The sequence below is a fragment of the Phasianus colchicus genome, chromosome 38 (assembly GCF_987193195.1).
Source record: "Phasianus colchicus chromosome 38, bPhaCol1.hap1.1, whole genome shotgun sequence".
Lineage (NCBI taxonomy): Eukaryota > Metazoa > Chordata > Aves > Galliformes > Phasianidae > Phasianus > Phasianus colchicus.
Window position 1 is genome coordinate 131,457 of NC_143473.1, and position 16,154 is coordinate 147,610.

General features: G+C 55.8%; 1 protein-coding gene and 1 long non-coding RNA gene across 12 annotated transcripts; one reads left to right on the forward strand and one right to left on the reverse strand.

Annotated features, from left to right (window-relative positions):
* Window positions 1-222: 222 nt before the first annotated feature.
* On the reverse strand, window positions 223-12,851 carry LOC149913330 (uncharacterized). 11 transcript variants are annotated; one of them, XM_090129971.1, is made up of 18 exons: window positions 12,204-12,851; window positions 11,056-11,387; window positions 9,990-10,296; window positions 9,005-9,133; window positions 7,052-7,275; window positions 6,406-6,910; window positions 5,857-6,322; window positions 5,282-5,343; window positions 4,574-4,727; window positions 4,066-4,322; window positions 3,661-3,731; window positions 3,230-3,309; window positions 2,996-3,107; window positions 2,510-2,633; window positions 1,799-1,936; window positions 1,337-1,479; window positions 1,007-1,132; window positions 223-897 (listed from the first exon to the last, which is right to left on the reverse strand). In XM_090129971.1, exons 7-18 carry the CDS (start codon window positions 5,933-5,935, stop codon window positions 777-779), a joined length of 1,467 nt encoding a protein of 488 aa, XP_089986097.1. In that variant the 5' UTR covers window positions 5,936-6,322; window positions 6,406-6,910; window positions 7,052-7,275; window positions 9,005-9,133; window positions 9,990-10,296; window positions 11,056-11,387; window positions 12,204-12,851; the 3' UTR covers window positions 223-776. The 11 variants fall into 11 exon arrangements, with proteins under 11 accessions (XP_089986097.1, XP_089986096.1, XP_089986104.1 ...); XM_090129970.1 differs by having other exon boundaries at window positions 9,990-10,315; XM_090129978.1 differs by having other exon boundaries at window positions 6,406-6,678; window positions 6,751-6,910; window positions 9,990-11,387.
* A 420-nt stretch (window positions 12,852-13,271) lies between these two features.
* LOC149913331 (uncharacterized) lies at window positions 13,272-15,556 on the forward strand. Its single transcript, XR_016461300.1, has 2 exons — window positions 13,272-14,120; window positions 14,365-15,556. It is a non-coding gene; the product is annotated as an uncharacterized LOC149913331 (long non-coding RNA).
* The last annotated feature ends 598 nt before the right edge of the window (window positions 15,557-16,154 follow it).

The window sequence follows — 16,154 nt, forward strand, 5'->3', positions numbered from 1 at the left end:
TCCCACGGAATTTCTGTTGCTGGGAGGGAGCTATGGGGATACGAGGGGACACATCAATTCTTCTGCACAGGAAGTGTGCACGGCCAGCAGAGATGGCTGCCGTCCTGGGAATCCGCTCTTGGAGAGCATGGGCCTACCGGGCCTTGGGAGCAGCTCTTGTTGCCACCCAAACTCCTCTCTCAAAGCACGGCTCCATCACATTAGTTGATGGCAACAGACACGACACCAGCAGACCGACTGGAAATAAGGCCAATTTATTTTTTTGGGAGTACTGCGTCCAGGGCTAGGCCCCAGTACAAGAAAGACGCAGAGCTTTGGATCGAATCCAGAGGAGGGCCACTAAGATGATCAGAGGGCTGGAGCACCTCTCCTATTGAGAAAGGTGGAGGGAACTGGGCTTGCTTAGTTTGGTGAGGAGAAGGCTCCGGGGAGACCTCATTGTGGCCAATTCTTGAAGGGAGGATATAAAGTGGAGGGGGAACGGCCGTTGACGAGGCTGGATAGTGACAGGACAAGGGGGAATGGTTTTAAACTGTGGAAGGGGGGGCAGAATTTGGTTAGATGTTAGCAGTTCTTCCCGCGGAGGGTGGTGACGTGCTGGAACAGCTTGCCGAGAGGTGGGGGATGCCCCATCCCTGGAGGCGTTCAAGGCCAGGCTGGATATGGCTCTGGGCAGCCCGGTCTGGTGGTCGGCGACCCCGCACATAGCAGGTGGGTTGAAACTAGACGACCTTCAATGCCCTTTTCAACCTAGGCCATTCAATGAGTCTTTGATTCTAAGATCTTCCATTCACAGGTGGAAATCTGGACAGCTTCCCAGCTCCCTTGCCGAGAGCTCCACCGCGGTCACCACCGTTGGCTGCACCTTCCCCTCTGGAGCGACGCGAGCATCGAGCACTACAGAGGTGAAAAGAACAGCGCACGGAGCGTTACGGGCTGAGCGCAGGCAAGTAGTGCAGGCTGGGCTCCAGCCCGGCTCTCAGGATCTGCTGCCTGTGGAGCTCACCAGGGGAGCTGCCGCTTCAGCTCCAGCTTCTGCCGGTTTCTTTCCGCTGTGCTGGCAAAAGCCTCTTGCTGATGGAGGTGCGGCTCCAACCTTTGGAGCACCTGAGCCACTCGTGGGGAAAGGAGGCTGCAGCAGGAGGAGAAAGTCATCCCTTGGGCTCTGCTGAGCCCCCCTGCCTCTCCCCTCACCCAGCCCAGCATCCCCATGCTGCCGCGTGTCCCCACCCTTGCACCCCGCCAGAGTTTTTGGCCGGGCCATGCCTGTCCCCGAGCTGCAGGGTCACAGCTGCCCGAGTGCCTCAGGCAGCCAGCAGAGCCCGCACACACTTACTCAGCATGCAGTGCCAGCTTGGTCGCTGTTCCCATTTTACTTCCCGGCAGAGGATCCACATCCTTCCTCCACCTCCTCTCCACTTGCTGTCCCCTGGGCTGGGCTGGAGGATGCGGAGCACGCATGCTCTGCCTGGCCATCAGCTGCCAAAGAGGAGACGCTGTCAGCAAAGTGGCTGGGAGCACGGGGCTGTTTCTCAGAAGCCCTCTGTCAAGGGCCCTGCAGCAGGCCCCGGCAAGCAGGAGACTTGGCCCTGCCAGCCCACGGCTGCCCGCCGCCCTTCCCTTCTCCCTGCAGGGCTCTCCCTGCGAGGTGCCAAGCTCTCCTCCCCAGGAGGAGCAGGCCAGCCCCTGCCATGCTGCACGGCACCTGTCCCACTCCCCACCCCCTCAGTCCTGCTGAGCTCGCAGCCTGGCTCTGAGGATGGCGGCTGTTGCCAGCAGGCTCGATCCCTGACAGTACCTGGGGTGGACGCTGGTCCGCCCCTATGCTCCAGCCTTCCCACGCCGCCCTTTCTGCCCGTGCTTGCTCTACTTGCTGCTGGTGCATGGGCCACGTGCGGTCTACTTCTTTCCACAATGCGGACACTTCCCGGAGCTCCTGCAGAGACACAGCAGCATACAGGATCAGCCTCAGCCCCTGGGACTTTCCTTCAGCTCCACGCTCCTGCTCCTCGCCTCTGGCAGCCGGTCAGCACTGTTTTGTCCCTGAAAGACCAGGGGCCCTAAATGCAGGACGGGATCCGCAACTTGTAGCAAACGTGGCTCAGAGGTCGTATTCCACTCTCATGGCCCCTGCTCAAAATCAGAGTGCTGTGGCAGGTGGCAGGCCAGGAGGCGAGAAAAGATAGGGAAGGTGTGCAGCACCCTCCATCTACTGAAGAGGAGCTGAAGGAGCGGGTAGAAATGTGAAATGATGGCACCCCAAGGGCTGTGCTCCAGGTCACTGCACACACAGAGGCTTTTGCTTCCCTCCCTGTGGAAGCACTCAAGGCCAGGCTGGGTCAGGCTTAGAGCAACCTGGTCTAGAGACAGGTGTCCCTGCCTACAGCAGGGGATTGGAACTAGGTGGTCTGAGTGGCCCCTTCCAACCCAAACTTCTCTATGATTCTACCATTCTGTCATTTGTGCAGTCTCAAGCAGCACAGTCCCCGTAGCAAGGCAGGGCCGGTACCTGCAGCACCCTCTTAGACTCCTCTGTGGCAGGGGGTGCAGTGCTGGTCTGGGCAGGAGTAGATGCTTCCTTCTGTCCCGCTTTCTTCGTCCCGCGGGAGCTGCCTGCACATGGCGGGAGCGCGCTGCAAACAGACACAAGAGGAGTCTGCAGGAGCCCAGGGCACCTCGGTCTCCCCCCGTGCTCCCACAGCCGTAAAGATGGGCTCCGGTGCAGTGCGGAGAGACCCCTGAAGGGAGAAGAGCTTCTGCCATCACTGGGGATCAGCATTCAGCTCCCCCAGGGATCGGGGGCCAGGGTGGAACATGAAGCTGGTGTGTCTGCCTCGAGCAATTGTGCTGCGTGCTTGCCATCCCTGGAGAGAACGGCTCACACTGGGACACGTGTGTCAGGAGCCTCTCTGGGTGCAGAGAGCTGGCAGCTCCAAACGGGAGGCTACTCCTACACGAGCACATGCATCTCCTTCTTTTCGCCCAAGGCTCTCACCTGGCAGAAGGCTCCTTCGCCACGTCTTTCTGCCTTGAGCTTGGCTTGCGCTGCAGCAGCATGGAGGGGGGAAGTGTCTTCCGCCTCTGCAGCAGCCTGCCGGCAGAGCCCCCTGGAACCAAGACAGAAAGAAGTTCTTCAGAGCAGCCCCACGGACACAGCATGTGAACCTGGATCCGGTCACCCGGCACGGGACAGGGCCCACCTCCCTACAGCTGGGACCCGTTCCCTCACCTCTACTCATCTTCCGCTCTACTGCAGCTTTCTTTTCCGCGGCAACCTCTGCTCTGCTCTTTTCCACAGTGAGCTGAAACCTGGAAACAAAGAGTGACAACCCTTGAAGAAGGATGACCTCCTACCCATGCAGCTGTTGGCGGTATTTATCTATGTGCTATGCAAAGCGTGGCATCCTTTTCCTTCCTGGCCATGCCAAACCAGCACACGTAGCCCAAATTCCTCTGCACATGCAGTCCATTCTCTCTGATGAGAATCGGGACAGCTTGGGCACCAGTAACACAACCATGATTCCCAGGAGCCAGACTTTCCAGGATTTCTACCCGACTGGATGCCGAGCACGGAGACCCAGCAGGGCACGTCTCAGAGGAGGAGGTGGGAAATAAGCCTGTCTCCTGGCCAGCTAAGTGCTGCAGAGGAAATGCGCTCACCTCGGGAACACCCGGATCCCATGGGCGGTGGTCTCTGGCCCGAAGTCAGCAGAATCTTCTGTCCAAAATCTCTGCAAAGGGACACAGACCTGCTGGAGGCTTGCCAAGGCCATTTTTTCATGGCTCTTCTTGACAGGAAGCAAGCCTGGCTCCCATGCCAAGAGAAAGCTGCTCTCCACCAAAGCCTCTTCCGTGAACATCAGAGCTTTGTTCTGCTCTGAAGGAGCAGGATGGCCAAATAGAGAGGCTGTGCAAGAGCACTGCCAGGCTTTCTGCAGGGGCAGAGATCCAGGAAATCTCTTTGCCAGTGGAGAAAGCCGTGGGGACAAGCATTGGACTGGCCTGCCACATCCAGGCTGGCCAGCAGTGATCTGATGGCGCACCCTCAAAACCTCCTCAACTTACAGTGCGGAACAGAGAAAGGACGGTGGCATTGCTTTCCAGCGTTGCAATGCAGCTGCAGAAGAACCTCATGAGGAGGAAGTCGTCTTGGCACGTCATAATGCCGATGTTCTTAAAGACAAATGAGACGGGCTCCCTGTTCCTCAGGAGGTGACAGTATAAGAGCACGCTCTCTCGCACGCAGCGCAGCACCACGTTCAGCGGGACGCCGGAGGCTCGCGAGAGCTGCCGGTAGTTGAGCGACTCAATCTTGACATCGTCTGCAAGGAGAAGGCACAGCCTCACTGCCACAGCAAGCCACATTCCCATGCAACATGATCGTGACCAAATCCCATAGAAAAGGTCATTCGGAGAAACAGCTCTTGAGCTGTGGTTCCTTCGGGACGAACTCACGCTGTACCCCGAGCTTTGCAGACAATTCTCTGCTGCTCCCGGCCATTTCCAGAGAGCAGGGATAACACACCCAGCCAGACGTGGGACAGGAAGGGGAAGGTGGCTGCTGCCTTCTCACCAGGGATGATGTCGTTGGGAGACTGGAGGTCCTGCAGCCACAGCACCCCGATGTCCAGCTGGAAGACAGGCCTTAGCACCGAAACTGCCTCTACTTTGCTGTGGAATTGCTCTCGGACCCCAGCAAAGACCCCGAGCCCCGGAACCAGGACTCCCTGCACGGGGAAAAGACAGAAAGGCTGACGAGTGTGTACTTTAGGGGCGGCAAAAGCCACAAACATCAAGAGCATGGGGTCACTGCTCTCCGCCCTCCCCACTCCTGATGGACAGCAGGGTGAGATGGGGCTCTCCGGAAAGCTTTGGAAAAATCTGTGATCCCTGCAAGACAGTCACCTTCGCATAGTATTTCCCAACATCCTTTGGCTAGAGAAGAGCCCGGGCATTTACAGCACAGGGCTTAAGCCTGGGACTTATTCCCAAGGACATCCTTGGCATAGGGCCAGAAAAAATCCCCGACCCATTTCTCCCTTGGCTCTCCCCGTACTGACCACAGGGCAGAGCAAAGCCCCTGCGTGTGCCAAACGTTTGCTCAGAGCAGCTCTGGCCTTGGGTTTCCCTCCCAGTTGGCCAACAGGCTGCTCTGGGCACCCGGCTTGGGCTCAGCGTGCTGCTCAGTGTGGTGCTCAGGGAGGGACTGTTCTGTGAGGCCCACACTCTTGGCGGGACTGAACCTCTCTCCAGGGCAAGGGCCACCAGCATACCAGCCCACCTTGTCCAGCTTCATCTGTTCCAGGATGTAATCAGACACGGCATCCCAGACCGCCACAATCTCTGCAAAGGAAAGAAAAGACATGTCATGCTCCAGGACAGCCTCTTCACAACTGCTTGGCAAGCTCCTCACACAGACAGTGATGGATACAGGCACACGCACACACCCCAGAAAAGCACCGCCATGGCTAGCGGAGCTGGGCTTTGCTCTGATTTCAGCCTTACTCAGGGCCCCGAGGGGAAACGGGGACATAGGAAGCCTGTGGGACACAGGATGCCTTTCCTCCCAGAGCAGGAACCTACGGAAACACCTGTAGGTGTGTTCTCCCAGGGAAACCTGGTCTTGGACTGCCCTATCACAGGGGACTGAGCATGCCTAAAGGAACCTGGGGGCTCTGGGCAGCTCTACTATTGGGACCTGGCTGCCACGTGGTCCCCAGAAGAGCTGGACCCTTGGGCAGGGCTCTTGCAGCAGCCCCCAGCCATGCCCAGCCAAGCACAGAGAGCAGGAGCTGAGGCTTTGGACAGCTAACAGCCCCGTGCGATGCCTTGGGAAGGGAGTCCGGAAAGCCTTACCTTTGGTAGAGAGTTCCAGCAGCGTTGGGAACGTGTAGACCAGCTCCGAGCTGAGGCTCACAGTCCAGCAGCCTTCCATGTCGCTGGCCGACAGCCCTCAGCTCAGAACTAAGGATGCCCTCCACCAACAAGGCTCCTCAACCAACCAACAATTCTCCACAAAGTGCCCCTGCTCCTCCACGTGTCAACAAAGGTCACCCAGTGCAGCCTTGCTGCCCCTGAGCCGACTCCTGACCGCAGAAGGACAGAGCCCCTGAGCAGTGCTGCAGCAGCGCCCAGGCCTTGCAGGGAAGTGCTGGCACTGATGCTGCCCTGTGGAAGATCTCCTTGTGATGCAGCGCATCGCACTGTGACATCAGCCCGGGTCACCTGGAGCTCTGTTGGGTCACTGGCATGGAGAGGAGATCTCCTCTTCCAGGAGGAGTTCCAGTTAACTTACTGAATTCTGTTATGAAAGAACGCAAGCCTAACTTTAATGGCTTAGTAAGAGAAGTTGTTTCACGTCTGCTTAATAAACAAAAACCTGTGCATTCACAGGCACACACACACCTCACGAGGTTGAAATATCATTATTGACAGTCACCGTGGTTTACTCGGCAAATGGCACGAGAACTTGCCACGTGTCATACAGGCTGAAGCTGGTGAGCTGCTGGCGACGCACAACGATGATGACACTGCATCACGGCTGTGCCACGCTGATGTCACATGTGGTCTCCTCTGGTGGTGGCACAGAGTTCACCACCGTGTGTGTCCCCGTCCTCGTGGCAGACAATGATGGGCACCAGAGGGCTCCAGTGTCACTGAGTCCGGCTGTAGGCAGGCCTGGAGGGGTGACAAAGGACAGCAAGAGGCTCAGAGACAGCACGGTGACAACGCGGGGCCACCAGTGCCTACCTCTGTGTGGTGATCACAGCACAGGGAATAATGTGATCCAAGGGATGGTGACACACGAGCGATGGCGACACCGGATGACGGTAACAACAGTGACAGCCAGGGATGGGGACACTGCATCACGGCTGTTCCACATCGAGGTCACCCTGTGTCACGGTGTTACCTGAAGACAGTGACACTCGATGACACCCAATGGCATCCAGTGAAGGTGATACCCAACGATGGTGACACCACCAACCCCATGTCACACCCCACGTGTCCCCCAACTGCCCCCAGCCCCCCTCCCTGTACCCCTCCTCGTCACCTCTTCAATGAGGATGGCACCGTGCTGCAGTTGTGCCACCATGGCAGGGGGGACAGCTTGGGACAGTCATGGACAGCCAGGGTGACAGCGACACCAGGCTCCAGGAGCTGTAGGACGCTGATGGGGCTCTCGAGGTAGACGGGTTGGTACGGCCCCAGATTCCATGGTTACAGTGACAGTGTGGACTTCGGGACAGGCGGTTGTCCCGGTGCTGGCATCCGGTGCTGGGATCGGGGGGGGGGGGGGGGCAGACAGGTGGACCCTGGGGGTCAAAACGGGGGAGGCACAGAGGGGAGGCGTGGGCACCTTCGGCCCACGGAGCCGATCGCGTTCCACCGCCGCCTCCTCCTCTCCCTCCCTCCCTCCGCCGCTCGGGCGCGTAGCGCTTCCCCACGCCGCTCTTCCTTCCCTCCACCCCTTGCCGCTCCTCCCTTTTCTCCCCCCGGCCCCCTCCGGGCCCCGTCCTCCCTCCCCACCGGCTCCGCTCCCTCCCCCGGCTCCCGGGGGTCTAGCCGAGCTGCCCTCCCCCTTCACCGCCCCTACCCGGCACCGCGCCCCTTTCCCCGGGCCGTGCCGGGGATTACGCGCAAATCGCCTCGGCCTTAACCCTGTTTGCGGCCGCTCGGGCTGTCGGGGAGCTCCCGGGGTGTGCGGACGGCCCTTCTCCGTTGCCCCGGACCGGACCGGACCGGACCGGCGACCCCCGGCCCTCATCGAGCGACCTTCGAGCTCGGCGCCCCCTAGACTCGCAGGAGGGGCCCGAGGGGGTGAGAGCATAAAGGGCAGCCCTACTGAGCAGCCCCTTGCCCCCGCTGGGGGATCTGGGCTCAGCAGCTGGTCCCGCGTATAGGGCGAGCACTGCGACGTAGTCCTTCGAGGCATGGGTCGGGACGCGATCCGTGGCTGGGACGTGGGCTGGGACATGGGCCCTGCGTTAAATGCAGAGCAGAGATGGACACCGTGTGCATCGGTTCATGGGGGCACCACGCCTTAAGGAGCAGCACATTTCTCTGCCCTCCACCAAGCCTTTTATTGACACACTGAGTGTTTACTTGGAGGCTTCTCAGTTTATGAGTTACCAGCATACCCTTGAACACCAGCCAACATCTCATGTCTCTTCAAGTGGAGCTCATGTCTCCTACAAACTCAACACTTTCACTGATTGTTTTTTTTCCTCTTGCTGTACAACAGCAGGGTATGTGAAAGAGCAGAATTTCAGAGGAGATAGGAAACAAAGCTCCATCACCACGTGAAGCCACGCTGTTCTTTTCTCCAGCATTTCTGTGTTGCTTTCGTTCCAGCCTGCCCTTTTGAGTTCACAGCTGCCAGGTTTGATCACAGAAAGTAATCACTGGGTTGTCTACTTGGTAAGTGCAAACATCAGGAAAGCAGTTGGAATTCACAAGAATAGAAGAAAGGAAATTGCATTGCTAATATTTAAAGATATAGTCATTTTCTTTGTGGTTTTAGGCATTAGGATACTGCAAACTGAGGGTAGTTTGCAAAAAGTAGCAGTTTTTGCCTCTCCTGCCCTCCCTCTCAGTAAAAAGATGAAGTACCTTCTGTATTTTACTAAGCCTACTAAGTTAAAGTGGTGCACCACTAACTCAAGCCCAAAGAAGTGCTGCAGTGGTATAGCTCATCGGGAGACTGAAACTGCTGCAGCTCTTCCAGCAATAGAAAAAAAAGAACTATTTTTGTTGACCGTGAGTTTATGAGTGGTCTGTTGTTGAATTGCTTTTGTTGAAGGGTTGTAACCTCAGAAGGGAGCAAGCCAGATGACTGACAGCAGGTTACTTTTTTGATGATGGTGAGAAATTGCATGTGGTTGTCCGAGGATGTTTGGTCTCCTTCCCTTTACCCCCAGGTGAAAGATACTGCTAAGGAATACCATCCTACAAAAGCCTGTAGACTAAGAATTGGTGTCAGAGTCATATTAGCTCCCCTACTTACCACGTGATGCACTGGATAATCACACGACTGCTGTTCTGTATCCTTTGACATCATCCAGCCTCTGTAGCCATGGCCATGCTTTGTGGCAGAAGTGGTCTGCTATTAAATATTTGTCATCCTTGCACCCTGCTGAACCACAAAAGCCAAAAACAAGAAACAAGGCTCTTATTTAAGCTACTTCTTCAGCTCCAGCCCTATACATATTCTACTACCTTAAAGTTCAAACCGGTTCTTGGTGTCCCTTTTGCTCCATTTTTTATTTCATATGCCCTAAATCTTACAGTTGTGACTAGATAGATAGACAATTTTGTTCACCTCATTTCATCCCCTGGAGTTCAAAACTTAGTTTCCATTAGTGGAAAGCTAGTATAGGCCCCTGAAGACTACAACAACCTACTTAAGTTTAAGGTATGTTTCAAGGTCGTGTTGGATAAGGAGGAAAGAAATCAGCTCCTACTAGCTAATGAAAACTGCAATGTCATTTCAGATCAGGCCTGCCAGTTTGGGCTCCAAGATGCCAAATTTGTTTTTTCACTTCTTTTTGTTCAGGGGATGGATTCAAACCTGCTGACAAGCCTGCCCTTAGTGATTTCCCCTCATGTGAGCTTTGCTCACCCTATCTGAGAGCCCCATTTTACAGAGACCAAGGTCTGTGCACTGCTTGACAGAACTAACTGAAAATCACAGGCCAAGTACTCCTCTAAAAAAATGTAATTCCGTCAAAGCAGACATGGAATTTGAGGACAGGTGTCAAAACCACCGGATTATTTATTTATTTGTTTGTTTGTTTGTTTGTTTTTAGGGGCATGCTGCTGTGTTTGCAGAGGGGCAAGAGAACTGAAGGCAAGGGAACTTAAGTTGAGGAGGTGCTGCCCACTAAAATAAACCATGGCACCTGTCCCCTGAAGGAAGAGGGTGGTGGTTTGGGAGGAAACCTTCCAGAGGTCTACGGTTGAACCAGATGATATTAATGGCCTTTTCCTACCTTAACGATTCTGTGAGTCCATAATTCAGAGAGCAATCTTCACAGCTGGCCTGGGAGCAGGAAGTGAGCATATAGCTGGTCTGCCAAACTGCATCAAAACATCTGCAACACAGCCTGGGGGTTTGTTTCACTTCATCCTGGTTTTTTGACTTTGTTCCAATCTGTGTTTTTGTGTGTTGTTTTTATTTTCTTTTCCTTCAAGTTTTTCCACTTAGTCTAGACGTTTGGGTTTGAATTTCTCAGTAGTCCGCTGTATACGCTGCGTTCAAAGATGTCTCATATCCTTCTGTCTCTTCTGTTCCCTGCCCTTAATGACGCAGTGAGAACTGGATCAACAGAGTGAATGCTTCATTATTGACTTTTTTTTTTTTTTTTTAAACATGAAACGCATTGAAAATAGTAACACATGCCTGCCTTCTCTAAGCAAAATATTTTGGCTGTGTTGGACACGCTGAAACATACAGATTTTGAATTCAATGCAAATGTTTTGTTTAGACATTGACAACAAAACCCCCATCTCTTGAAGTACTTCCATTCTTCATGGAAAACAAACAAACAAACAAAACAACAACAAAAAAGCCTTCCATTGAAGAACTTGCCATTTTCTTTCCCTAAATTGAGGCAGGAAGACCTTAAAACAATGATTTTTCTTAATATTTTTTTTTCCAGCATTGCCTTCAGCATGTACCATATAAAGAATATATGCTAATGTTCATCAACTGATGCTAGCATCAAATTTCCTTCTTTTCTTGGCACACAATACGCACGCCTACTTTGAGTAAATTCTTCAAGGAAATGTTGCTCATTCTCCTCATAGTAGATATGCCAGTTGGATTCTTTTCTGTTAAGTAATTTTGGATGACATCCAAAGGTAAGGTTTGATCAACGGGGTAACTGGGTAGTTCCTGCCAGACAGATAGGTGGTAACAACCCACAGGAAATGGATTACAAGCAGAGAAAAAAGCACTTAGTTTTCAACCCTTCAGATAGAGCCAAAGTAACACAATGGGTTAAGGAACACATTTAAAACTAAAGGTATGTTTTATAATTGGCCAAATCCTGATACCTGTCTTGAAGCCCACTCCTTTCTCTTTGTGAGGGCGTTCAGACAAAATGTTGTAGAAGTTCTGGATTTCTCCCACTTCACAGTGTCTGTTGCTTGGGAATATTTCGTGCAAGGAACCTGAAAAAATGCTTTCACCCACACTTTCTTCATAGACTTTTTCCACCTTGTGCTTTTTCTTGTCGTTATTATTCCTCTTGTTACTGTAATTCCTGCTTCTGTATGTATCTGTACAAGACAGGACGCTTTTAAACAGTTCCCCAGTGTTTTCAGTGTCACAAGGTGGAAGTTATTAATGCAGCTGGCAGGAATGTGTCTGTTGCCTTAGGGAAGGGCTGCAGGAAGCAAGAAATTGCAGTGAGAAGAAAGCCCTGCCCTCAGAAAAGAATTTTAGTGAAGGACCAGCAGAGGTATGGAGGGACAATCCACCTGCCACTTCATTGCCTTCTTCTTGTTTTACTTCCCCTTCTCAGTATTTTTTCTCAGATGTTAGCATCTCCTACTTTTGATTCAGAGATATCTAGCAGGAGGTTGATGTGTTTCTCATTCAGTATTGTCAGGGCATTAGGAAAAGTATTAACAGCAGGTTGTGTGTTTATGGCCTCAAGTTGTGCCAGGAAGATTCAGATTGGACATTAGGAAAAATTTCTTCTTCAAAGGTGTGGTTAGATGCTGAAATGGGCTGCCCAAAGAGATGGTGGAGTCACCTTCCCAGGAGGTGTTCAGAAAACATTTAGATGTCGTACTGAGGGACATGGTTTAGTGGGGAAATATTGGTGGTAGGTGGATGGTTGGACTGGATGATCTTGAAGGTCTTTTCCAACCTTGGTGATTTAATGATTTGATGATGATGAAGAGGACTACAGTGATCAGAATGGGGGAACTGGAAGGGGGAAAAGGGGGAGGGGAGGCGCAACCCCGGGGGTCACACAGAGCGACGGGGGAGGTTGTGGGCGACCAGTGGCGGGGGGAGGGGAGGAGGGCAGTGAAATACACGGGGCGGGGGAGGCGGGGAGACACAGGGCAGCTGCCCCCGCCGAGCGGAAGCCCCGAGCGCCACAGAGACCCCGCGGGGCCAACGCAGAGCGGCACGCGGCCCCCAGCCCCCTTAACCCCGGCCCCACCCCGGTGCCCCCCCCCCGAACACCCACCTGTAGAAGCTGAGGGGGCGTTCTGAGCCCCGGGGTGCGCCGCCCCACTTCCGCACGGCCGCCTCCTCCTCGGGTCGCGGGGCTGGTGACGTCACTCAGCGGGGACGGCGCGGCGCCACAGCGACGGAGCGGCGCAGGGGCGCTGAGGCGCTTTCGCCATGGCGACGACATCACGCATGCGCTGTCGCCGGGGGGGCAGCTTCACGCGCTGCAATGAGGGAGGGCGCGCCGTCGCTACGGCATCAGATGGAAAACGGCGCTTGGAGACTGCAGCTGCGGGGCAGCAGCTCAGCACAGCGCTGCCGATGACTGGAGCCGAGCGAGAAGCGGACTCCGCTGGGCCGGACTCCGTGCCGGGCTCGAACGCGCCTCGATCCGTGCGATCGCTCCCTCTCTTCCGGGGCTGCCCGGCTCAGCCAGGAGCCGCTCCCGGACACCGGGCGGGTCCCGCCTCTCGCGGTCAGCCGCCGCTTCTCGCAGCCCGGCAGCGCCTCGCCGCAACGACGGAGGACGGCTCGGTTCCCCCTCCGAGGACAGCCGGATTCTGACGGGGGACGGACGGGGCCGGCGGCGGTGCCCCCGCGCCGCCTTCCCCCGACCGCGCGGCGTCCCCGAGGGCGGCGGCGGGGCAGCGGAGCGGCGGAGCGCCGCTTTCCCCGCACGGAGCCCCGCGGCTCCTCCATCCCGCCGGCGCCATCGGCATCACCAAGGCGGCGGCCCCGCGTCCGCATCCGCCATTGGCGGAGAGCCCGCGCTCGGCCCCGCCTCCTCCGCTCTGCCATTGGTCGGTGCGCCGAACGGGGCGGCCGCTCCGCGCGGGGTCCTTTCTGTCCGCGGGCGCGCCGTCATTGCGACATCACCGCGCGCGTTCCCATGGCCCCGGCCCGGCTGCCCTCGCGATGCCTGCCGTTGTGCGGCCGCTCCGCTTCCGGGGCCCCGGCTGCGGCTGCGGGAGGAGGGCGGGGACGTGGGGGACCTCAGCGAGGCCGGGCCCGCACCGCCCCGCCCCGCTCCGCTCCGTGCGGGCCTTGCTGGAGAGCGGCGAGCGCGGGCTGGCGGCCGCCGGCAGGTGGGGGAGCGGGGCGTCCGGGCGGGCGGCGCGGCCCGGCGGTGGCGCTGGGGAACTTGCTGGAGGCGAGCGGCTCCGCGGGCACCTTGACGTTCCGCTCCAGGCGGTCGTGGTGCCGGCCCGAGGCCGGCGCTGTGCGGGGTGGGGCTGAGCGCGGGGCGATCAGCTGCTGCTGCTGCTCGGCCGGCTTCTCGGCCGCCTGCGCAAGGCGCTGCTGGCTCGCGTTCAGCCGAGCGTCGGCCCGCAGCTCCGGATCCTTTTCCTCCACGCGGCCTTCCGGCCGCTCTGCCCCAAGCCCGCAGCGATGCCTGGGGTCGTTGTGACCAACGTGCGGGACCCGGCGTGTGGTGGTGTTGAACCTCGTGCCGTTGGCATCAGCCGTCGATCGGCCTGACCGGAGCCCCCTGCAGGGTCTTTAGGCAGATTATAGGCAGATGCCGTAGCTGAGGGGCGATGGGAGACAGGGAGCATCCTGCCGTGCCACCGGCAGCCCGGGGACCACGTGCTGTGGGTGCCGGCATGAAGCTCCTCCATCTGTCAGCACGGGAGCTGCGGTTCTGGCTGCAGCGGCAGGAACTCAGCGCAGCCCTGCAGAGAGCGGTCCGGCAGCACGAGAAGAAGATGACGGCCGTGGAGTGCGAGAGCCTCAGCAGCGTCTGCAGCCCGCAAGGAGCTGAGCGGGGCTGGGAAGAGGAAGCTGTGGGAGTCCTGGAGAGGGACTCCCAGAATAGCAGTGTGAGTGGCAGGATCAGCTGCTTCCTCCTGACACCGTTTCCTTTGAGAAGCCAGTGCAGAAGCCAGACCCCATTGTCACATCTGTGGGGTTGCACAGAACGCACAGGCATGGGGTAAGTTTAGGTTGGATATAAGGACAAACTTCTATACAGTAAGGGTTGTTGAGCACTGGAATGGGCTCCCTGGGGAGGTGGTTGAGTCACCATCACCGAACATGTTTAAAAACTGTTTGGATGTGGTGCTCCAGTACATGATTTAGAGGAGGGTTGTTAGAGTTGGGGTACTTTGGTCAGGTCGTGGTTGGACTCGATGCTCTTGAAGGTCTTTTCCAACGTGAGCGATTCTGTGATTCTGCAGGGACACAGTGTGTTGGATTGCTGTTTGTTGCAGAGCACCAGCACAGGGCAGGACTGGGGACTGGGAAGATCACAGAAGATCACAGAAACACCAAGGTTAGAGAAGACCTGTAAGATCATCCAGTCCAACCGTCCACCTATCACCAGTAGTTCTCATTAAACCATATCCCTCAACATGAAATCCAAACATTCCTTGAACACCTCCAGGGTTGGTGACTCCACCACCTCCGTAGGCAGCCCATTCCACTGCCTGACCACTCTTTGAGAGAAGTAGTATTTCCTAACGTCCAGCGTAAATCTCCCCTGGTGCAGCTTGAAGCCATTCCCTCTAGTTCTGTCACCAGTTACATGAGAGAAGAGGCTTACCCCCAGCTCACTACAACCTCACTTCAGGTAGTTATAGAGAGCAATAAGGTCTGCCCTGGGCCTCCTCTTCTCCACACTAGCTGCTAATGGATCGCTCCATTAATGCAAAATTGCTGTAATTAAGAGCAGGTAAATGCTCCTGCACAAGACTGGGCACTGAGACCTTTGTGTCTGTCAGTGATTCTCCAGCACGTTCTGTGCACGTGGCTGCTTTGCTTTCTAGGGCCTGGGAACAGCCAACAGCACTCTGATCAGAGTGATGGTGTCCGGCTCCGAAAAAGGATCTTTTTAGATCTGCTCTTCTTACCTGTATCCTCTCTTCTGTTCTGCCCTCTTTCTTCTCCCCTCTTGTTCATCACTCTTCTCCCCCTTACAAGCTCCTCTCTTCCCTTTTTCCTTTGTTCTGCTCAATCTTTTCTCTCCTCTCCTTCTCTTCTCTCCTCTCCTCTCCTCTTTGTTGGCAAGAGGGCTTCGAGCTCCCTTGCTGGTGCGGAGAGAGAGGCTCAGACTCCCTTGCTGGTGCAGAAGGAAGGATGAAGGACCTTTACTGAAGATGCTTACAACCTTTTATACCTGTGAAACAGCAACTTACATGTACGAAGCAGGAGCCTCATGTGTGTTTACGTCTGGCTCAAGTTACTGCTAAGCTTTTTTACTCATTAGTGTAGGGTAATAGGTGGGGTTGAGGGTGGAACAAGGGGTGGTACAAGGAGAGTGGGGATTGGTTCATGGGTTTCCTGGGTGGGTTCGTGGGTTTCCTGGGCGGTCGCGTGTCACGGTATATAAGTGCTTGTTACGCAGCAATAAATTGGCTTTCGGCATAGGAACGCTGGTCGTTCAGTCCGTCCGACTGTCCCCTCGCCAGAGGTCGATGTTGCGCAGCAACGATTAGCAAGATAATGACTTTATCCCACATCTCCCCCTTCTCTATTAAGAGAAAAAGAAGCACGGTTCAAAAACAATCCTAAAAGTAGCTAAACTAAAATTAATACACTGAACAAGGATGGGTTCTGTAGAGTACAAACAGCAGTCCATATTAACCAGTCCCAACGATTCCAATTCTTATGATTCCTTGGTGACACAGTTGACAAAGTGCGTCTTGTCGCTGTGAGTCCAAACCACTGATGAAAGTGCTGTGGTCACGTTACAGCAGATGATGAGACGGATGGCCAGACCCCCCAGATTCACATGAGCACCCACTGGACACCCCAGGACTCCTCTGGGACATCCCCAGACCCTTCTGGATGACTCCAGGACCACTCAGACCCACATGAGAACTCCCTGGACCCTACCAGACCCTACTGGGCCATTTCCCAATCAGCCCAGGGACTCCTCAGAGCTCTTGGGCCCATAGTGGGAACTTCCAGATCCTTCCATGGTGCCACAGGACCAACCCGGGGACTCCCTGGACACCCCAAGGTCCCG